The sequence below is a fragment of the Numenius arquata genome, chromosome 5, assembly GCF_964106895.1.
Source record: "Numenius arquata chromosome 5, bNumArq3.hap1.1, whole genome shotgun sequence".
Lineage (NCBI taxonomy): Eukaryota > Metazoa > Chordata > Aves > Charadriiformes > Scolopacidae > Numenius > Numenius arquata.
The window spans coordinates 42525997-42550364 of record NC_133580.1 but is presented as its reverse complement, the minus strand read 5'-3'; the positions used below and the strand labels follow the sequence as shown (position 1 = coordinate 42550364).

General features: G+C 36.3%; 1 protein-coding gene across 1 annotated transcript in view; it reads left to right on the top strand.

Moving 5' to 3' along the window:
• Positions 1 to 1479: 1479 nt before the first annotated feature.
• Positions 1480 to 24368, top strand: part of MARCHF1 (membrane associated ring-CH-type finger 1) — a 147358-nt gene continuing 124469 nt past the window's right edge. Inside the window, 2 exon segments of the mRNA XM_074148111.1 lie at positions 1480 to 1495; positions 1581 to 1664. Of these exon segments, the coding sequence (XP_074004212.1) occupies positions 1480 to 1495; positions 1581 to 1664 (100 nt within the window).

Here is a 24368-nt window from a genome sequence, read left to right as displayed (position 1 = left end):
TTAAACCAGTGATGTAGAACTGGGATGGCAGCATAAACCAGATCTCATTTTATCTCTGGCTAGACTCTTGTAAGCTCTCTTAACTCAGACTGAGAAGTAGTAACTGAAGTAGTGTAGTATTACACAACAGTATTTAAATCCTCCCCGCATGGCTTTGTTAGAAAATCCAGGCAGTATATAATGCCATTATTTCTTGTTAAAATTCTAAGTGCAATTGTATACAGCTAGAAATAAAGATGATTTATTTCAAAGCCTGGGTTATACTTTTTTTTTTTTTAATTGACAACATATTAAAACATTGGTGGTGTTTGCTCTGTTGGTTTGGTTTGGTGTTTTTTTTTTTTTTGTTTTCATCCCTGTATTATTTATACGGTGCTAAGAATTTGGCTTTTGATCTAATTATTTCTTTATTATTTTGAATCAAAATAAGTTTTGCTTGCATTCTTAATATTTATCAAGAAAAATAAAATTTTTGAAGTTGTGTAAGAGTTTCCTTTTCCTCATATCCATTTTTGTAATAGAGCACCTGGGACATTCTTCTATTGTTTTGCGTTTTGGGGGGAGGGGAGATGGTGAAACAGTTTTCCTGGACGTTTTGCTTCTTGTAACTGAGAGAATAGAAGCTGTTGGGTGGGAGAAGCTCATGGAAATGACATTTTGAGAGTGTGTGTGACTACTGTAAAGGCACGTGTGTGTCTGCCTGCCTTTGACTTGTCCTGCTGAGCTTGTTTCTGGTGATGTCTCAGGAAAAGACAAGTGCAGCAAAGGGTTAACTTTTTACTATCAACCTCAGAAAGGCACGTTTGCAATCCCTCCCAGTCCTGTCTTCCTTTTTACACCTCATTCGCTCAGGCTACTCTTCACTTCAAGGCAGATCCTTTGACCTAAGCAGATTATTGTAGACGCATGAAGGACATAGTGCTTTTAAAGGAGGAGATTTTGGCTCCAAAATAGGACACTAAGCTTTTCAGCCTTATGCTGCTTTACCTAGTCAGCACAAGCCGGTGTCTCTGGGTGCTTAGCAGACTCCTGTGAAATCAGATGGGAAACAAAAGCAGAAGTGGCAGCCGCTGCAAATGTGGGAGCCTGTGCCATTAGAGGGAAGCAATTGCTAATAAGGGCCTGCGAGACCCAGGTTTCCTTGGTTTCCATGACAGTTATTAGGTAACATGGAGATTGAATTGTCTCCCACAATGCTCTTGTGGGATAGGGGGGCAAGGGGGTGCGCCAGGGACTCAGCAGTTGAGTTATGACTTGCAGCAACTCATCACTAAGCACGTGAAACTCTCTGGATTATTGTGCCTTACTTCTTTGTTTGCTGTTTCTCGGTTGTGTTTGTGATTTGCTCTGCTTTACTTTTTTTTTTCTCTATTTTTTTTCTTTATTTTTTTTTTTTGGACGACCCTGGCAAATGCTACACGGTTTCTCAAATAATATTTTCCCCTTTTTATTTAGAGCTGAGCTTGGCAAAGCAAGGATATGAACAATTATACAGGTGGGCTACTCGGGGGGAGTGAAGATATAAGGCATCCAAACAGGTATTGCCAACCTGCAGCACTGTAAAAATGCCCCTCCAGCAGATTTCTGTAGTTCCAGCGCGGGAGACTGCCAGCAATGGGAGAAGTTCAATGGGCAGAAACAAAGAGAAGAGCAAGGAAGTCGAGGTAAGAGGAAGGTTTCAATTTGCTAAGGTAGGACGAGTCTGCCTTTGGTAGCCAGTGGATTTGGCTGCTCAGCAGGATGCAGCGTGCCGTAGTGTTACACAGTACACATGGGTGCAGCGTGCTTTAGCACACTGAAGCAATCTCCTGTGATAACATCTCAGCATTACAGAAAAAAAGAGGGTATTTGGAAGAAAAAATAAAAATTAAGGAAGTTGCAAGCTGTGTTAGAGGGTTTTAACATTTTTATTTAAATGCATGCAGTCTGCTGGTACTGACAGTCTGTTTCTTATAAGCTGTCAATTAGCAGTTTCTTTACAATAGGTTAGATGAAAAAGTAGTTTTAACAAGATTCCTATCAGAATACTACGCTAAACCCTGTCTTTCTAATATGCATGTGTTATTCATAGCAAATGTTCTATAGTTCTATAACTTACTCTTTATTATCATTTAAAAGGCATCAGTGTTTAGTTTTTTTATCCCTTTACCAACTTGCTTTGTTTCATACTGTTGTTCCATCAGTAAGTATTGTATGCTGTTGTTTTCCAGTTAAGAAGAAACTGTAGTTTCATATTATATTAATGATTAGAACAAAAAATACAAAAAATCTGTGCAATTTTAGTGGTATTTTTACCTGTAGGAATCTCTTTTGCTATGTATAGATTAAACATGAATTGTGCAAGACAAAAAAAAAAAAAAAAAAGGCAGTCCTTCCCATCCCAAAACAGTAGTCTGTTTATAGAAGTAGCAGTAAACGTACATAACATAGACATCTGCTTTTTACAGATATTTTTCTTGTCTCTGTGTTCTCCTCCCTCTTGCTGTATGAAAAATAAGGAACTATTGGGGGAAACAAACATGATGTCTTTTAAGTTTTATCTAAGAGATTGTGTGACAAACTGCATCCTTGAAAGAAGTAGTGCTTTAAATTTCTTTTTGTCATTCGTGTGACGTAGTTTTTAGGAGATCATTAAGTTAAACAGATGATTGATACTCATTATGTCTGTGCAATGTCTGGCTTTTTTTTTTTTTTTTTAGATGCCTTTTTTGCTCAATATTTGGCTTTGACAAGTTCACTGAATGTGATTATTCTGTTTTTTGTTTGAGCACCTATGTATAAGCAGTGTCCTTTCCTGGAGGTGGTCTCCAGTTGCTTACTGGTAGCACTGTTGTCAGAGCTCATAACATCTAGAGATTTGTGTCTGAAGTGGAAAACTTTTGGTTTGGTTTGTTTTTATTCTTCCATTGATTGCTTAAAGATGAAAGTTCAGGTGGAAACTATTCTTTGTATTAAGACTCAAGAAAAGCAGAAGTATATGATCTTACCTGGCTTAACATTGCTCTCTGGCATTCTTGATTTAATTTGATCATTAGAGTTAATTGGAGAATATATGTAACATTCATATAGGGGGTCAGATAACTGTGATAGTTAATTTAGAGGGGTGGGGGAAGTGTGGACCTTCTGAATTGTAAGAATCGTGCTTTTCTAGGTTGTTTTCCTATGAGGTCTAAGTTGCATCATTTCAGCAAGACGCCAGTATCTCAGAAAAAGTCTTTTCTTGAAAGTTGCGAAAGTTATATAGCAGAAAGGAGTGAAACGGCTGGGATAATTAAGTTCCTGAAAGTTGTCTTCTAAAATTAATATAAAAAAAACCAAACCAAATCAAACCCCAACCCCCCCAAACTCCCAACCAGCCTTGAAGTACATGCTGCTCGTTGAAATGTATTTGCCAAACTGCCCTCTGCTGGCCAGAACCTAATCATCCTGCTCATTTCTTAAAGCTTTTGACTGTATTTATACAGCATAAAATCTCCCTAATGCTATTGATACAGATCGTAGATCAAGTGTTAAAGACTAATGTTTTTCACATAATATCTACAGCTTATGTGAATTATGATGATGTTCAAGTTTGTTTTGTGGATGTAATTGGGGAATATTGAACCAGCCTTTTTATTGTCCAGACAGAGGTTGCTCAGGCTTATGTATATGGTCATCTATCCTTGCCATTCCTGCACAGCATGGTCCTCACAAAGGGAAACTTCGTTGCTTATACTCACTCTTTCTGTCTGTGTTGGTGAGGGTCTTCTGGATTCATGGTATCCGCTGATACTGTTTCTGCAAGTACCTGCTTTGTCTGCCTTTCCATTAGCAGGCATTTTGAGGTGAAAGAGCTAAATAAAGAAGTTAAATGGGCTTCCTAGAGCAGTGAGAGGGTCAAGCTGGTTCAGGAAGACATGAAAAAATGAAGTACCTGAAAGGTCTTCCAATTACCAGGATAACAATTGTTAGGATTTTATGCTAAATTCTGTTATTGCTAGAGAATTTTATATGACGTCCTTAACAACAACATTAAAATTTATGAAGAAGAGTTCATCTTCTGTCTAATTGCAGAGCTTGCTGCAGTGAACTATTTCCAAGTTCACAGAGAACGATGTAAATCTGGCTGACTTAAGTACCTCGGTTGCATATGATTCATGATGCAACTCATTCTGTAATGCTTTTCTGTGATTATAGATGCTCATAGATGTGCTTTATCTGAAGGTTTTAATACGTGTCTACACACTCTTACGGATATTGGTCTATTTTTAAGCATACTATTAACTGCAATATTAATTATGTCAGATGTGTCCATAACGGATCTGACCAATATTAGTAGTAGAAGCATGATAAAAATGGCTAGAGGGACCTTTTTAAGGCAATCTTCCTATGCCTTTTTTGTTCCTTTGTGGGAACAAAATCTTTTGTGCAGTCTATTCCTGTAACTTTGGGTGATTTGCCTCAATAATTAGCAGAAGTTGTAGCTAACAATGAATTTTGCATCAAATTTAACTATCAAGTGAGTCTAAAGATGGGGTATTTTTTTTTCCATAATGAAGCAATGAATATGCTGTATAACTTGTTGCAACAGCTCTGCACTTCATTTCCATATGCAGGTATAATCTTCCTCTAGCTTATTTCACTGATTTTCTAGGAATGCTTAACAGTCATTAATGCTACTTGTTTTGCCCAAAACATTTAAGTGAAAAAGCTGTCTGTCTTTCTTACTCTTTTAGTAACGCTGTTGGAAAAGATTGTTGCAGAGATGAAGACCAAAGTACAGAGTTTAGGGTGCATTCTCAACATGATGTGGACTTTTTTGATATTCCGTAGTTAATTCAGCTTTCTTCAATATTCGATAAAGATCATAAGTTGACAGTGAAATGTGTAATCGTATTTCTGTGATGGACAAAAACACTTGAGTGTCTGTTTTCAGAAGAGTTTGTTAATAAAACTCTTGTTCAAGGTGAATTAAGTTAATAACCTAAAAATCAAATTATGTCACCAGGACTTCAAATGTGTTAAGTTTTTGAATACATAGACTCCAGTGCCTTGAGACCAGTGCCATATTAATGTATGTCCCCCATTTTATACATATATAATATTAAAACAGTTATGCTGGACTTTTGTTTGATTTTCTCTACTGTGATAAAAAAGGCTAAAAACAGGTATATGACTCCTGAAGAATATGGTTGATGAAATGCCTGCCCTAATTTTATTATTTATTTGTGAACATACACTGTGAAGTTCATAAACTATGCTCTGTTTACATTGTCTTGTGTAAGGGCATGGATTATTATTCTAAAGTGAGTCAAGTTCAGAAAGAAATTTTCACACAGTAGAAAAAATCGGAGAGGGCAACTGAGTGAAGCTTAGCGAAAATACTAACACTAACCTAGAGTTCACAAGAGTCATAGAATAAGCTTCCATGACTACTATGGAAAAATAAATTTGAATGTTGTATACTCAGAGTGGTAGGAATATGTTTCTGATAGGCAACAATAAATGTCATGATACAGCAAAGAAGATACTCCTCGCTGCCAAATGAAATTTGTAGATATTATACCTTTTCATCTTAACTATTCTTTTTCAAAAATACTGGAATATTTGCATGGTGATTTTAAAAGGATTAGCATAATGAACTTTTGTCCATGAAAAGCAAAAATTAGGTCAGTTTCTCTGAGTGTAATCATTTCAGAGTACAAGATGTTTTAATAAAGAAGGCAGTGACAGTTATGAGTCAATCTTGATTTGGTTACCTTGCAGGAATTTTCTTTAAAGAAAAGGAAAAAAAGGCCTTTGGAACTGTAATATGGCCTTTGGACACATTCATATGGCAGTATGACTTAATTGCTATAGTGGTGAGGCTTATGTCTGTTGACCCCAAACCAAATCAAATATCCTAAAGATGTTACAAAATTTGGTATTCTGTAGTTACTATTAACAAGTAATGAATTTGCCCTGTTACTGTTGCTTTATTTTGAGTTTTGATTCTTTGCTCATAACTTACTGGTAAATGGTTTTCTGCTTATGCCAACTACGTTTCTATAGTCATATTTTGTTGTTCTGGCAGAGGTGATGATGAATATTAGCTTCCTTCGGAATTTTGTAGAATGTAATAAGATGCAAGGAGGATTTTTCTTTTTCTCTAACACATACAAAAAATAAGTGCTGCTACATTGGTTTTTGCATCTACCTGCTTAAATGTCTTTCTCTTTCCCCATCAGATCCTTGCCCCAATATTTATCATACTTTGATATAAAATTTAATTCTGCATACTGCACAATTCTGTGCTGTGAAAGAAACACTGGCCCTCTGTCTGTTCTACAGTAGTGTTTTCATGTTCTGCCATCTCAAAGACAGCAAGAGATCTGTTACTTTTGAGGCTTTAAATGTTATCAGGGAAATACTTTGGCATTTATGGAGAGAGTATGGTGGATTAGACTTGAACTTGGTGGTTTTGCTGTACAGTTTGTACCTTTAGAAAAAATAAATGAGTGTGTTGCTCAAAATTATGTATGCCTGTTTATTGTGGAGATTGCTGCATTTTTTTGTAAGCCAATCTCTTCAAGTCAGAATCAAGACTGAAACATAATGGTTATTTCAAATGCCACATTAGAGTAGCTGCTAACATTTATTTTAAATGCCAGACTAGAGTTGCTGCTAACATTTACCTTAAAGCTTGTAAATAGTTTAGGAGACATTGACATGCTTTTTAAGAGAGGAGGCGGTAGCTGAATGTTCTTTATGGCAATGAATTGTTTTACATTTACCTATGTTACCTCACTTGTTACTTGCTTAACTTTAAATAGATGTAATGATGAAATAATTTGAAAGGCATATACTTTCTTGTGTGCAACAAAGAACATAGTGCTTATGCATTTCTATTAAATGATTTTCATGGCAGTTGTGAAGTACATGTATACATGTATACAGAGATATTTGTTATTTGAAATATGTCTGCAATTAATGAGAAAAGGTAGAGGTTTTACATGTCTGTTTATGTTGTTTTATTGCCTTACAACCTTAAGTAATGAGTTGTTTTTTTTTTTCTTTTGGAGGCACAGTATTTGGTGTAGTTAAATTTGCTAGTGGCTTAGATCACTTTACCAAAAGGTGAAATTAGAGTAACCCCTGATATGTGGAAATATCACTTATACCAGTGCTAATGAAGGAGCAGATATTTATTCTCTTGATGGCTTGAGGCATGTGATGCAAGGAATAAAAGCCTTAGAATTCCAGGAAATTGATTAAATAATTCTTAGATAGCAGATGTTACTAGCTTTGTTGCTGATTATCTTAAATTCTCTTCTTAAAGTTTCTTACGCATAATTTAATAGATAGATAGATATGATCATTTATTACCTAACATACAGGTGGAATATTTTTACAAGAAGTGTAAGGATGTTTGTTTTCAAGTATAGCTTTGTTTTCAAGTATAGCCTGAAGAGAGTCATGTAATTGCAGTCTTTTTAGGAGGTATATTTTTTTATTCAACAAATAAATGTGAGGGTGGGAGAATGGGGAGGGGGAGCTATAGCATATGAATCAGATTACTGATGTACTTTGACACATATTCCTTTTCCTTCATAGTTTGTATTAATATAAAGCTCACGTTGGACATGATGTTACATACTATATATGACAAAATCTCTAATGCTGCATATTGTCAATATTGTATGGTATTTCTCAAAAGACATGTGAGATTATTCTTTTCTTGACACAAACACAGTTTGGACTTCTATGCTATGTTTGCATGGAAATCCACTTGCAGTTATAAGACACTTACTGCTTCCTGGGGAAGTTTTTCTGTAATTTTGTGGTGATAGATTGCTGTTGCATTTAATGGTTGAAGTGCTCCTAAAGTATAGATGTAAGTCAGTCTGTGGTGTGCTTAGTTTTCATTAAGATGCTTTAGAAAGTTAAATTGTTTGTCAGTAAGTCTTCTGACTCCTGTTTGGAAACTGTTATTATTTTGGTCTGCCATGTGACTCTCATGACGGGCAATTTCATTACAGTGAGAGAAAGGGGAAGTGTTATCTAATACAGGCTAGGTTTGTTCTAATAATTTTGGATTCTTGTTCCTTTTTCATACTCCTGTGAATAAAAAGCATTACTCTGCTACCAGTAAGAAAATAAGAGATTGTGTGCTGTGCTTTTATTAGCATGCTATAGGATAATGCCAGTTCTTTACATGCTAATTTCCTTGATAAGATTATGTAAAGGCTACTGGCTGCGTAGTATCGTTGTCAGGCTTTTTATGAGAAGAAGGTGATAAAAGCATATTTCACCAACTTGAGTTGTTGTGTATGTGTCAAATACCAGTATTGATTTTAAAATTGGTCTTTTCACTGATAAAGGATTTGAAGCTTAAGATTCCATATCTCAGTAGCCTTCTTCCTCTTTATGTTTCTAGCCAATGCTTACGATCTGCTGTCGCATGTGTTCTGATCCTGCTGAAGTTTGACTACAAGTCTCCTGAAGAAAGCTTTTATAATTCCTTTTATCTCTGGAATTCACAGTTCCAATAAATTGAAGGTTTGGGCTTGTGTGTGTACTTTCCCTCTCCTACTCTAAAATGGTTCTGATTTTAAAATATTAGGCTTCAGATTTCATTTCCTTTGGATTTCCTTCTAATGTTAGTCTGAGATTTTACAGAGGAAACTAACATATTAAAAAGTTATTGCAAATATTTTCTGCTAAATTGTGTTTTTTTAAAAAAAAAACAAATGTAAACCCCAGAAAACCAAAACCACACACAAAATCCCCATCTTTTTTAATTAGTGGTTTTTTGTCTTGTCTTCAGCTATAACCTTCCACAGGTAGCTTAGTTTCATGACTTACTTAGGTCCTGAATTAAATTGAAGCAATGGCTGTAATTGAGACAGTTTCCATAATCTGTTATAGTGCCTAAGCCTGGTAGCTGAATGGGGCTGATCTGGAACTGTGTCCTGGTTTGAAGTAAAACCGAACCAATTTTCTGTTCTGTAACTTTACATCCTAGCTAGGCCTCCTCTAACTCTCTGAAATTAACGGCATATTGTGGAGAAAACTGCTCATTCTCAGAATGATAAGCCCAATGTTTGTGCTCCATGCCAAGGAATGGTATGCAGGGAGGCCCTTGCTTATACTTACTGCCATAACAACCAAGGTCAGCCAATTTCGTTATTTGCCCCCTTAGAGGGTCAGAAACGGAAAAAACGTAGAGGGGTCACATCAGTGGGGAGGAGTGGACAGGACAGGTGACCCAAATCTGACCAACTGGGCTATTCCATCCCATCTGCCCCATGCTCAGTATAAAAGCTGAGGGATCAAAGGGTCAACCCCCTTCCTGTGATGGCCGACGTCCAGAGAGGTCTCTGTCTGTTCATCTGCCTTTGATCCTGATCCGTGTGTTCCTGACTCCAGAGCTGGAATCCAGTTCCCATTTGTCACTGAGTCCAGTCTGGGACTTCCCCAGTGTCTGCCGGTGATGTAACTGTCATCCTGGGAGCTTGATACAGTTTTGTATATATTGTATCTATTTCATTATTTTCTTCTTTATTTTTATTTTAATATTAATTCTTCATTAAAGTAGTTTAGTTCATTCTAAACTTCTGAATCTCCTTATCTCTTTCTCCTCCTCTCTCCTCTTTTTGGGGGGGAAGGGGGGGGAAGGGCCATCTGTCAGTCCGGTTTTGGTAAATTCAGCCGAAACCACGACAAACTGGAAACAATTCAGGAAGCTGAAAAACTGATTATTTGCTCTAGGTACCTTTCACACTGACTTCCATTATGAACAGTGCTCTGTGAAATGTTCTCTCTGCTGCAGATGCTTTTCTGCTTGGGGATGACATGTTGCAAATACAGTTCAAATGAAAGTTATCTAAGGCAAAACTTTGTCATCAGCAAAGCCTGTGTTCCAAGAATTTTAGAAAAGTACTCTCAAATCTAGACAGCGTTTTAAAAAGGAGCTTCCCAATAAATCTTGTTCTGATTAAAGACAACTCTCAGGCATTGAAATCTGGTTGACCGCAACTATTTGATTAGTTAAGGAACACCACCATAGAGGCTCAAATTGCTTGAGTGTACTGCCAGATTTGCAAAACTTGTGATGCTAGCCCTACAGGTGTATCCAGTTTTGTCTGACTCTAGCTATCTGAACAAGGAAATTTTAAAGAAAAAAAGCCTGTATATTCAGGTGCATAGTCATCCCATTCATAGATTTATATAAATTTATTATTTATAGTAATATTTAATTTTTCTTCACAACAATGAACAAAATAATACTGAATTTGACCTGAGTTGGTTTTTCTAAGGGAGAGCAGACTTCCTCACCTTGAAGGTTTTTCTCAAAGACACATTGAATGTAGCTCATTCTTGTTGTGAAAGGGCAAAATTCTCTTCTGTATAGCACAGACACCACTTTCAGCTCATATCATCAGCTTTGGAAGGGGAAGGGTGTTCATTATGCCTGACTTCATCATAAGCATATTAGAAATAAAATTCTAGCTTACACATGTGCACACTGCAGAAACTACTCTAATGACGTGAAACTTGTTTATTCTCCTTTTTTAAAAATGAGGCCGTTATTGTACATCTGCGGAGTCCTGCACCTGCCGGTAGCTTGGCTCCTCGTTTCAGCACAACGGACAGCGCCCAGGGGCCGCCCGGCCCCCGCCCTTCTTGGCTCCTATTTAATAGGTACATTTGTAAATTTGCTATTTTGAGGTTTTCTTGAATTTTGGATTATTTTCAATATAAAGGGAAAAGGCAAGATTTTGTAGTGGGGTGTGGAATTTGACAGTGTAACCTTACTTTTAATAGGAATACAAACATCAGCTGTTTTGTATTCTAGGGCAGGATGATTTGACTTTAAAAAGAAGACAGGTGATATTTCTCAGCCTACTTTGAAGTATTAGTAGATCTCTCAACTCTTCTCCTAGGCTTTGAATTCACAAGAGTCATGACTTCAGTTCCCTATTAGTGCCATCTAAGATTACAGCTGGATTTTACAGCATTCTCATGCTGAAACAGTCTAAAGTAGCTATGGTAATATCACATTTATTTTAAAGAAGTGTTTGTCTTATTAGAGAGGTTTGTTGTCTAGTGGCAGCCCAGATAAAAGACCACACACACATGCTGTCTACTGTCATTTCTCTTAACAAAACCTTGCAGATTCTTAAGAGGAGACTTTTCCATTCTGTGCTCTACCATTACTGCAGTAGCCTGTTGCACTGGCTTTATTGGTTTCTGGAGGATAAAGAGGATACAGCTAACATGTTGCCCTCTTATTTCCCGATATGGTTCTGGACAAGAAGTTGGAAACCTTCATTTCAGTATAGGAAGTAAATGTCAAGTACCCGGTGCAATAACAAAATAAAGTGGGGGAAAGGGACAGACAGCAATACTGTACTAGTATTTCTGAGTTTTAACTACTTCTAGTATATTACTTCTGTTTACTTCCAAGACTTCCTTTCTTTATCTTTGAGAGGAAAATAAAATGCTCCAGTCATTTGACTTCTCCAGTGATAGGCAAGGTTAACATAGTGCAAATGGTTAAATGGACAAAAATAATGCATATGGTTTGTGAAATGCATTCTGTTGATGTGTTTGCCTTTTTGCAGTGAACTGTGCAGTGCTGGTGAGCAGGGACCAAATACCAGAGTATGCTATATCACATGATAGATGTAGCAAGAAAGGATTGTGATTAGGCAGTGTACAAGGCCCGAAGAGGAGTTGGTTTGATAACTGCAAAGACTGGGTGCCTGGAAGGACGCTATATCTGTAGCGCTGCGTGAGAGAGTTAAAGGCGCTGGGGTTGCATGGGATAGTGAGTACATAAGTGTTGTGAAAACTCTTCTGCTCTCTTCGAGTTTTCTAACCCCTTCCAGCCTTTTGCTCTGAATACAAGAGATCAGACACAGGCGGGGATGTGAATTGGCTTTCCCAAACCCTGTGTCAGGGCTGTATCACTGTTATAGCTAGGCACCAACAGGAAGGCCTGTTAAAATCCTCTAATTCTGCTGCTGTCTCCTACAGTGAGGAAAGGAGGTCACAGCATGCACAGGGGTAGTGCTGCTGTGAGCTCAGCCCAACTGCATGCCTTGTCTGAAATGTGTTTCAAGTCTCATTAGTGAGGAATCCCCACTGTAAGCCAGTGTCTGCAGGTAGTGTTGTCTGTCCCTCCTGAGCCGCAGTGAATGTATTGAGCCATTGCTGGTTCTCTGATGGTCCTCTTTATAGGATCCATGGCTAATCATTTAATGCATGAAAACAATGTTATTTTTGATCATAATTTTTCTGCTGTATTTCCTCCTCCTCCCTCCATCATCTATAATGCTGTACTTTGAGTCATTATAACAAGGACTGAATCTGATGGATACCTCACAGAACGCAGACTTTGGTTCTAATCTCAGAGATTTTTATTTTTCTGTGCTTTCATTTTCCTTGTCTGAAGTTACTGTGACACTGCTCCTTCCGCTTTCATAGAACATTCTGAAATCCCCCAGTGAAGTCCATTTTATAAGAGATGTTGATGCGTTACGTTGTTTCCTGTAGGTGGATCCTGTAGGTAAAAAGTTTCCATGGAAAAAATAGACCCTTCAGCTTTTACAGTTCCCAGATAATCATGAAAGTTCTGTGCATACGGTGCAGCTTGGCTCAACTTATTTCTCTTGTGGAGGCTCCTTAGTTTTTGCCATTTTAAGCTTTGTTTAAAATACAAATCACTTATTTCTTGTGGATTTATTCTGTGTGGTTGAGAATTTGGACTACTGGTGTCATTGCCCATTTAAAATTTCTGAATACTAGCACATATGAAGTAAAATCATAAATTGGAAGAGGTTGGAAGAATAAAGAAGAACTGTTAAATCTTATGTAACATATCAGTTGGTATTTATGGCCTACGGGATGTAACTTCTCATTCATGAAATTTCTAGTACCTTTTTGATTGTATGAGTGTTTTAGGATTTTCATTAGTAACACAGTCTTTATTCTGTATTATTTAGATTACCATAAATCATGTTATTGGTTTTCTGTGTTTTTAGCAGATAGGTAGAAGGACAGTTTACCATGGTTTCATACATTATCTTAAGATTCTGGTATTCCAGTCAGACTCACATTGTTCATTTCTGATAAAATTAAAAAATAGTAGATTGGTTATGACAGTGCTGTCAATACCAAATGTGCAAGGAGGAAAAAAGAGTCACCAGAGGAAAAATGATAGACTCAAAGACCGTCATTCTGAATTGTCTGCTTCAAAACATTTCAAACTTAAAAAATGTCAGACCATTCAGAATGGTTTCTGTATAATTTTCACAGACTGTGTTATCAAGCTTTTTTCTGCAATCAGTGTCTTTTAAGAGAAATTTGGCATTCTTGCTTAATAACATGACTCTAAGAATGAGCAATGCATTCCTTACTTTCAGACATTTCATAGTCTCAGCATCTGCCACCAGCCAGCCTGGATGGAAAATTTTAAATTCATTTGAGATCTTAATATAGAATTCTCTATTCTCCTGAATTGCTGCTGTCCAGGTGTTATAGGAGAAGTATGACAGAATCAATTTTCTCTCTGAAGCTAATGTAACCTTTATTGTCAAATAGCTAAGTTCAAATAAATAGTTTATGACATAACTGGGAATAGTTACTCTGCTGTCGCTATTTGCAGTACAGTTCACAATGCTGCCATACACAAGTGACAACGTGTTTTATAAAACTTTGAGGTATCTCTTCAGTATCTGCTCTGGAAAAAACGGTTAACCTACAGCACCAGCATTTTGCTGAACTCGTATTTTCCTGAATTAAAAAAAAAAAAATTAAAAAAATATAAGGGAATATTTAAACATGTGATGATTGGGTTGTTGATTCATACAATGCTTTTTGCTAACTAGTCAATGTATACCTAGCTTTGAAATCAAACACTGTGACGGCAAAATAGGTTTTACATATCCTTAAATTATTGATTATAAACATTTTAGTAACACTGAAAATGATAACATAATATTATCTCATGGAAGTACAAGTGGCATTATGTGACATAATAGGATGTCGAAGTTCTCAAGTCAGTAATGCAAATACCTATTCCCAATTTTATGCTACTTCAATGAGAGAAAACCTAAACATTTTTTCTTTGGTCTTACTCTGCCTGAATTGCTGCAGTCAAAGATGTTTAATGTTGAACTACCATTTCAGATGTCATTTACAGAAACAGATTCATTTACTGTCCTTCCCATGATGAAGGAGAGGAAAAAAAGTAAACTCTCATGGTGATTTGGATGTCATTTTTTCTTTTATTATTTGCTTTGCATTTTGGTCTATGTACTGGGGGCTTCTTAGTTGTTAATTCTACCATCTTTTATGATCTAGATTGGCTGCTGTAGCTATGGTCAATATAAAGCCCGAGTAATTAGGCTTTTTTTAAATAAAGGCCTTTTTTAAGCCTTAAAATAATTATTTATTAAAAAGAAAAAAATAATAATAAAAAAGTAACTTAGAATCTGCAGCAGACTAACTTCCTGAAAACTTGATTTCACCCTGAAAGATTACATTAATAGTACAATCAGATTACATTAATAGGTACAATCACAATCAGTGATCTATGAGGGGAAAGTAAATTTTCCATTGGTGTGCAGGGGAGCTACAGTGCAAAGATTTTTCTGTTCTTACTGTGATCCTACTAATGTTTTCCCCTTCTAAATTTCTGGTTAGGAATATTGAAAGCTGCAATAATTTAAGGAAGAAAATATCATGGAGAACAAATAGAGATTTTTGAGGCTCTCTAACTCTGCCTACCTACTCTGGCAGATTTCAAGGAATTCTCAAACTGTGAAAATGTTCACAACCTTGCTAGTTTGGTATCCATGCTTTAAGACTCCTTATCATCCATAAAGTGATGACCTGGGTCTCCATGTGTTGGGGGGGGGGGGCATTGCTGAAAGCTGTTCCCCATGAGAGACCCTGTGATTCAGGGTCTACACTTCAGAACAACCCTAGCCACAAAACAACACTTTCAGCTTTTGGGACACTGCTACGTTCACCCTCTGGTTCCTGAAGACCAGAGAGCTTGAGCTAAAAATAGATTGTGTCATGGAAGAGATTTGGGACCCTTATTTTGTCTAAGCTGATCTAAACACAATATAGAAGGTTTGTGCACTGTGGAAGAGATGTGTGTTTCAATAAACATTTACTTTGTAGTAGGTGTTTCTGATGGTTTCAACCATCTTATTAGGGAGAGATGTAAGAAGAATATGTAAGTGCAAATCTCAGCAGGAAAAAATCATGAGCATTCAATTGACATTTTTGGTAAAATGTATATGAATAAAAGTATGAAAATATACTTAAAACATATATAAATGCCTAATCTTGGATTTTGCTGTTTCAGGAAACAGCAAAACACTGATTTTTGCTGGTTTTCTATGAGAACTGATCTTACTGTGTGCTGAGTGCTTCAATGAGATGCTAGATACTTTCAGATGAGGAGATTTAAGAAATTCCTGAGGCATCAAGCATCTTTTTCCTTGCTGATTCAAGTCCCAGTTGATGTTAAACTAAATAAATCTTAGCTGAAGATAAGCTGAGGTCTTCTTTCTGACCGGAAAAGTGTTTGGATATGAAAGACAAGTTTGTGTACTACTTCAGCTTCTGTTCTGTAGATACTGAGTCTCCCACATTTCCTAGACTAATCTTTTGACTTGCTGTTCCATCTAAAGTTAAACAGGTGTGGTGTTGTGGGGTTTTTTTGTTTGGGTTGGGTTTTTTGTTTGTTTGTTTGATTTTTTTTTTTTTTTTTTTTTAAATTTCCCTGATGGGCTTTGGCTGTTTTACACCATTGGTGTCTTTGCTTCATCTAATGGGCCTGATAATTTCTGGTTATTGAGTAGCGTATGTAGGAGCTGCTTTGGTTGTGAAATTAGTTCTATAAGAAATGTTGTCTGTTCTATGCCAGAGGTATTTTTATATGGCATAGGATTGTTTTTCCACCTGGTTCAGCAATTGCAAGGTCTTGCCTTTTATGGTGATTCCAAAGGGTGGTTTGTTTTTTTTTTTTATGTCTTATGCAGTTACCTGGTGATAAAACTTCTCTAAAATTGTAACAAATTGAGGCTGTCAGAGATGGAATAAAAGCACCTCCAAGGTACTCATCGGTCTGTATGAACAGTGTTTACTTGTGAGTGGCAGAGAATCAAGTTTTAAAAAAATTGAACCTCAGAAGAAGTCTTGCCCAACTTTACTGCTTGTTTGATGTAAAAAGACTGGTTTTGGAAAAACTGGAGGAAGGGTGGCTGTTTCAGGGTAAAGGACACATTCCATTTTATGCACAACATAAAGCACACGGAACTCTTACCAGGTGTCCTCATAAAGTCAGTTGCATTTGGTATAATGTTAGGGCCACCAAAAACCACATTATGAAACACTGGCCTTTGCTTCTGCAGCTGAAAATAATATGTCTGAATAGCAATTATTCCTCATGCATGTAAAATTATGGATATAAAAACAGTAGAGCATGTCAGTATGAAAATTGTATCTAAACACTTTGCGCACTGAATAAATGCTCCATAAAATTCATCTTACACAACAGGAAATAAATGCATGGGCCATAAAGAAGTGTGCAGCAGAAATGCCTTTAATTGTAAATTTATGGGTTTTTTTCTGTCTGAGAACAAAAGGTTTAAATAAAAAACTCTACAAAAATCCCCACTATTGAGAGCTGAGCAGCTGGTAGAAGGTACCCCTTGACAAAAGTGGCCATACTGATCATGTTATTTCTATGAGTTTGTACAACTTTTATGACCATTGGAGAGTGAGAGTCTGAGACTTGAAGATGCCAGCTGAGTGCATTATGTGTATATTCCTGCAAGCATCCAGAGTCTGACTTCTGTATGCAGAAGCTCTGGCATGGGTCAGAGAATATAGTAATTCTCTAACATAATTACTTTTTGGCAGTGTCATGGGCATCTGAACATATTTCTGCAATTGCATTTAACCTTTTGGGTTGGTGGTTTTTTTTGGTTTTGGTAATATGAAACGTTAGCTTGAAGAAAGACTGAAATTATACATAAAAATGAAGCAATAACTCATCAAATAATTAAGAATGGATTGAAAGCTCTATTTCAAACAGAAAAGAACATTGGAGCTCGTGATCAGACATCTAGAATATCTGCATTATTTTTACCTAGGGTACATGGACTTGATGTGTGGAAAATTGTTTTCAAATTTTTCTAAACATCAAATAATTATTTTTTGCTCATTCTCCTTGTGTATTCTTCATGACTGCATAAAGCCTTTACCTTTCTTCCTATTTGACTTGTAGAAAGTAAGCTTTATGATAACTAGTATGTTCTTTGTTTTCAGATTTGGAGTAAGAGATTCAGGGAGGAAAAAGTGCATGTAATACATGTGAAATATTGCATATCTTTTAAATTCAGAGTTGTATTACAGTATGTAGTGTTTGCAGAATTTTCAGTTAACACTAAGTACCACTTACTCAGTGTCAAATGTCTTTTGACTGCACAGCTTCAAGTGAGAAATCTATAGACTTAAAATAGGGAGAGGATGCTAAGGGTTCTTGATCATAGCATTCGATGGTCCAGTGGCTCCCACTTCTCAGGACGATAGTTTAAAATATGGGGATGGCAAAATGTATTTAACCTGAATGATTTTTCAAGGAATGTTTTATTGCATTTTGAGGTCCCCCACAGTGCAAATTTTTATTGTTATGTAATGGAAATTATTAATGTGGATTTAATATGAGAAAGTTCTGCACATAATATAGGGACCCTCTAGAGAGGAAAAATATGTATTTCCGTAGAAATGCATATTTGTGTATCTGCGGAAATACATATCTGTGAGAACAGAACTGCACCATCGCATAAAACCATTTAGTAAAAAAAAATATAAAACAAATTGCTAAACAGGATGGCTATAGTGGGTTGACAACAATATCTGCTGTAAGATTTCTTTTCTATAAATCTCACTCATTCTCTAAAGACACAGTGACTATGATCAAGGCTCCTGCCCCTCTGGGCCGGTTGAGCAGTGCCATAAGCTGGGAGGAGAGGGCATTTGCTCCAAAGGGCCCGTGTGCCCAAGTCCTGGCTTGCAGCTGGCTTTTTTGAGAATCCAGCTGTTCTACCTGGGACTCAGCCTTCTGCATGTTTTCTGGCACCAACAGATGGTTTCCCACTGACAGGCACCTTTCTTCACTTTTTATTGGTTTCTGACTCAGGTGTTCAGGTTAAGTTGCCAATTGCTTCATTGCTATGTGGCCCCCAGCTAATCTCCTTGATTTTTCCCATGCATCTGGAGCCAATTAGTGGTTGTTTACCTGAGTTACTATGACTTTCTGGCCTCTCATCACAAATATGTTACAAGGACATAAAGTTGTATGACTGCTTTATTTTCTTTTCACTGAATTTCACTGAATTTTTTTAGAGTTGGAAGGGACCATATAGATCATCTAGTCCAACTCCCCTGCTGAAGCAGGATTGCTTAGAGAATGCTACTCAGGACTGCAATCTACATGCATATCTAACCCATGGAATAGGATAGACCCCCTCATTTGACAGGGATTTAGGTCAGCCTCCCCCATGCCACTAATCTGTGTTATTGTTGACAATTATCTTTGGTTTTTCAACTTGTGATCTAATTAGTGAGCAGGTATTGTTCAGACCTTGTTTATGCCTTCAAGTAAGCTTTGCCCCATGACATACATGTGTACATATGTGTGTCTATGTATGTGTATATACATATTTCTTTTAAAGAAACTTGGTAACACGAACAATTTGGCAATATCCATAGTTAAGGTTGCTCAACACTTTCCATTAGGAAGGTGTTTTTAGTTGCTAACAGTTTTGCTGAACTTTAACTGTTTGACCCAAATGCTCTGTGCTGTCTCTCAGTTGAAAAGATTCAGATATGGTGATACAGGTATCCCCTGCATAAAGTTAGGGAAATTGCTTGTTTTGATTGTGTTAAGTATTTAAAATAAAAGCATGCTTGGAGTTTCTCGTCTTTGCTTACCTGTTGTCAATAGTATTTGCTAATTCAATCTGCTATAACAAAAAAAAAATATTACTACAGAAAAAAATAATTAAAAAATTAGTGCTTTCTCCCCTGACAGTATTTATTTTAAAAACACCTTTCAGCATACCTTGATAATACACTCAAAGTAAGACTTTAGTTTTTAGTTTTTTAGTTTCATCATGCAGTGGCAAAAATTTTAATTCTGTAATGAATTATAACATTATGACTTTTCTTGTGATTTGAAGTTTCCTAAATATAGGGGAAGGAATTTAGAAAGTAAACAGCTCAAGGTGTATTTTCTTTACTTTTTATTCCAGTATGATGTCTGCAACTTCTGAGATTATCTGCCTTTTTGATTCTTCTGACAAGCAATTAAATGTAGTAGTTGTCTTTTTGTAATAATCTAACATGAAATAAGTTGTGTGTGTGACTTTTAATGACTGACAGCTGTTAAGATAGTATATCTGGTAAAATTATTGCATGAACTGGAAACTGTTGAGTAATTTTTGTGTTATCCCTTTCCTTCCATTTATTTGTAGTGGGTCATATACCAAAATTTAGTCTTTATTTAAAAGTTTCTGTCTTCAGTGTCTAGTTTCATTTCAGAATATTGGCTGTTTTGATAATACAGACAGTTTTGTAGTGCTGTTAAGTCAGAATGGTGATACTTACTGTGTAAAGTATAAATTGCTGGCTGATAAAGCAATACCCGTATACCTGTAATCGGTTAATGGGTAGGTATTGTTCGCATACATTTCCTGGCAAAGATCTTCCATTTGAAGCATTTTTTATACCCAGCTGTAGTTTCACAGTTTTCATTTCTCCAGTGAGACCCCTCATTTTCCATTTTGTCTAATGATACAGTTTAATGCTGATTTCTAACACAGAACAGCAGTTTAGGAATTTATCTGACCAAGAACATAAGAGCTTTAGTTTCATTGAATTTTGAGGGTTAGTAACTCAGATTTTCATCATCTGTGAGGCATAAAAGATATTGACTAGCATAAATTGTATCTGGTTCCCCTATCCTTTCTCTCCTCTTTGCAATAACTGCTGGAAAAGGCTGTAGCAGTAGGCTAGAAGCTAGCAAGCATTTTGCATTATACACATTTTACTTCATCTTTTTTTTGTTCCTTACTAAAATCAGGTAAAGAAGTTGTAAATCAAGCTTATTAAAATTCCGAATGTGCAGATCAGTGCAGGGAGTTCAGGCTTTTATTGTTGCTTCATCAGACCCCCTATTATTTTACACAATTGCTTACAGTATTTGGGTAGTCATTTGGAAATACTGTGTGACTTCTAAATTTGTTTCAGTATCACTAGTTGTAAAACTTTTGTCTTGCACTCCACAGTTTTACGTTATTCAAAAACTTTAAACATGACCTGCTTCCAAAATGCAAAAGTCCATGATGCCATTTAAGAGTGAACAATAAAAATGTAGTTGGACAGGTAAACCAGCAAAATTTACAGCTCTAATAAACTGAGAACACATTTGAGAGGCAGATATACAGGTTTTATTGTATTGCACTGCAATCCTTGCAGCAGTTCCTTACCATGAATCAGAATCACAATAAGCAAAGAGAAAATAGAGTTTAAGTAGTTTTGTGTACCTTTTAATATTATTTGTTAAATAAGAAACTTACAGTAGTCTAGATAGGCAATAGATGCATAAAGGTACATTCCTGTTATTAAAAAAAAAATAATTTAGAACCCTTATGGGTTCTAAAAACAGATACTGGAGAAAGAAACTGTTTTGCATGAAAAATAGAAGGCTTCAAATCTTTAAACTAGACAGTAAGAAACCTCCTGATCATCTTAGACCTCTACACAAAAAATTATAGTTTCTTAAATGCTCTGAATCCTTTTTCCGTGTATTCAATGACAAATACAATAGTGTTGATGCTACAAATATTTTCACCATATTCCTTTATTCATAATCACTGTACATAACTACAATGACACAAAATAAAATACAAGTTCATGTTCTGAAACATAGAGGAAATTATGAAGAATGAGGAAAAAAAGCAATGCAGCAACAACAAAAAAGCAATCTAGGAGAAGTGGATCCATTACAGCAGGCCACACAATTTTAAGGCATTTTCATTTTACCAGGATCCATTCTTTCTTCTTACATGTGAATGTGTATTTATCTGAAGACAATCTAAAGCATTTATACTAAGCATAGGCTTAGTCTTACTGCATTTGTTGCTTATACCATTTCTTCATAAGGATTTCTATTTTCTATTTAAAATTCAAATGCTATCAAGTATCAAGATGTAAGTCATGTCACATTACTACTAAATCATCCAGTTAGTTAGTTACTGTCTTAATTAAAAGGATTAAAAACATAAAAGTTCACTGTTTGTCAAAAGAATGTGTTTCAGCTGAGAAAAGTAATGGTGTCAAGTTAAAGGATATTACTTTCCTTCCCCGAAGACTGAAGTTGTTAGAAAATATCGGTTACAAAAGGTGAGTCATAATTAGCTTGTTTGAATCTTAAATAATTTACAAGATTCCTTTCTTCCCCTCCCTACTCACCGCACCACCTCCCCCAACCTCCCCCCAAAAAAAGGAGTCAACATGTCAAGCAACATCTTTGAGATCCAATGGCAGCGACAGCTTTTTATTCGCCTGTTGATTAACAACATGAATTTATTGAAGCAGATGAAGGCAATCTTCAGTAATCCCTGAATCATCAGGGTAAGCAATAAGTAGAAATCGGGAAAAAACATTTCTTGAATGTTTGGGGGTTTTTTGCTTGATTTAAGTTAGTTTCATTTTGAATTGGTAATTGTAATCCACAATAACTTCTTCACAATATCTTATCTTCAGCAAATACTAATTACAATTAAAACATAGCAATTACTATGTTACTGTTACATTAAATATAGCAAGTGTAACAGATTTTTGTTAACTTTCTTATTGTGCCTTAAGCATTTCTGCTTATGGAGTACACTGTTACACGTGTTCTGTCCTTTGTGGGACTGTGCTCCTTTTTATTGATTGTTGCTTCTAACAGAGCCATGAAAGCAGCTCAGTTTTCTGCTTAAAACTAAGTGAATGGATCTCTGGCTGTTTGTGATTATGTGAACATGGAGTCAATATGGAATGAACTCACAGAGCAGAAAAATGCTTGCACAGCTAATGCAGAGTTCAGCTTCTGCAGTCTCACCAAGAGTGCCTAATTCCAGGCTTGGAAAGTCTGAAGTTTGGGCCATGGTTGTGTTCTGGACTGTGACAGTTATTTTGCTGCCTTATATTCAAGATGTGATGTGACCCCAAAATCTAGACCTGAATTAAGATAATAGAATAAGAAAATAATTAGTGGAGTGAATAGGTCCTGCAATAGTGAAGATGCAAGGGTATCATTTGACTTTATATTGCTAAGTTAAGTACCTGTACCCCATTTTCAGGAACTGATGAAAATTAGGCTCAGATGAACCAAATATTTTGGTGCCCACATACCATTTGGTATTGGTATTTGGTGCTCTGACAGACATTTAGGTACTGAATTCCTTTAAAAATCTGAGCTTTTACCATAGACATAGTGATTTGGAGATACTTCACATTATTATGTAAAGGCATAAATTTCATTTATGTTTTCTTTACCTTTTTAGAAAGTAATGAACTGAATTCAGCAGAGACATTTTCCAAGCCTAACAGTGCTCAAGATATACTTCTCTTCATTTAGAAGAATTTAACAACCAGAAAGTCTGAACAGAGTGAATAATTAAGGAAAGGGTAATGCTTATCAGGACACCAAGTCATTCATTTCTAGGTTACTCTGAAATACATTTGCTTCTTTGTTGAAAAAGTAGTTCAGAATGTAGATCATATATTGAAGGGGCATATTGAAAGGATTTTATAAGCAGAAAGACCAGTGAGAACCTACTCTAATTGGTCTGTGGTAGCATATTTCCAAGAAACTAGATTAGATATAATTATCTTGGGAGGTTAAGCAACCCTCTTATCCCCATTAGTGTACTTACATAATATGCATTTTAATAGTGTCTTGCAGTAAGGCTACTGGTAAACCATAGGAGAAATACAGATTCCTGGTATTGCCTTTTCTTTCGAAAAGGCTCAAAAGAGTTATCACTGTTCCTGGAAATATGTCTGTCTTCCTTGTCCTCTTTTGGACTAACTCATTATGGGCAGTTGTAATTTTCTCACTAGCTTGGCCTCGGGTGTTGTTTGTTCTAAAAGAAGGAAAAAGGTGTTGTGAACAGCTGACTGTTTTCCGTTGCCTTGGAAAGAAGGTTGCACAACTGATGATATCTGGTCAATCTGTTGGTAGAAATCAGTAGTAGTAGGTGGAGAATCATGATTTTATACATTTTTTTTCCGTAGTGAAGAAAAGTGAGCTTCTGGGCAAAACCTGCTACGACTGGGAGAGGTATTACATCTGTGAAGTCCCATGCTAATTGTAAAATTTCTGTATGATATTACCACATAAACTTTATTAGTAAGAGAGCAGATTAGGTTTTGACATTCAAGAAACCCCTCATTGAACCCTGTGACTACAGCTCTTACTAGGTGAGTATTAAAAAGAAAGTACTTCTCCATGTACTCATCATGCCCCCATGAGTGCAACACTGTCAGAAATGTGTGAACTTCTTGAAATGTCTATCAGTGGCTCAGTGGAAGATTATTTTTTTTTTCTATTTTTATTTGTCTAGGTTTTAACACTGGCAGTTTTAGTGATCTGACAAACATAAGGACTTTGCAAGTGTTGTCTCCTTTTGTTTCAGCTTTTTTGCTTGGATTTAAGGTTTTGTTTCTCTTTTTTGTTGGTTTTTTGTTGGTTTTTTTTTTCCGTGTCTAAATAATTTTGAGGGATAGGCATCTGGAACAAAATTTCTTGTATAAAATAAGTGTACAAGAACCACTACCTGCCACTGAAATAAAAAATGGCATTCAAGTTTGGAAATGTTTTGTTTGTGTTATATATTTTAGACTACATATTTTCCTGGCATTCTACCTTATGCTTACTGATACGGCCAATAGCCAAAATAGTGATAAAGAGGCTATTAGGATGAATCGTGTCAGTCTGATGAGGAAGGGCTAGTAAAACCTGTTTTGGTCTAAAAAGCAGCAACAACACAACCATGAAAATCCCACCCAAATTCGCTACATTTTGTTGTTAGCACATTTCAGTAATTCCACAACACCTTTGACCTACCTATTGGTAGGTCGGCCTAGCAATATCTGAAGGGAGCCTACAGGAGAGCTGGAGAGGGACTCTTTGTCAGGAGATGTAGTGACAGGACAAGGGGTAATGGTTTTAAACTGAAAGAGGGGAGATTTCAATCAGATACTAGAAAGAAATTCTTTACTGTGAGGGTGGTGAGACACTGGAACAGGTTGCCCAGGGAAGCTGTGGC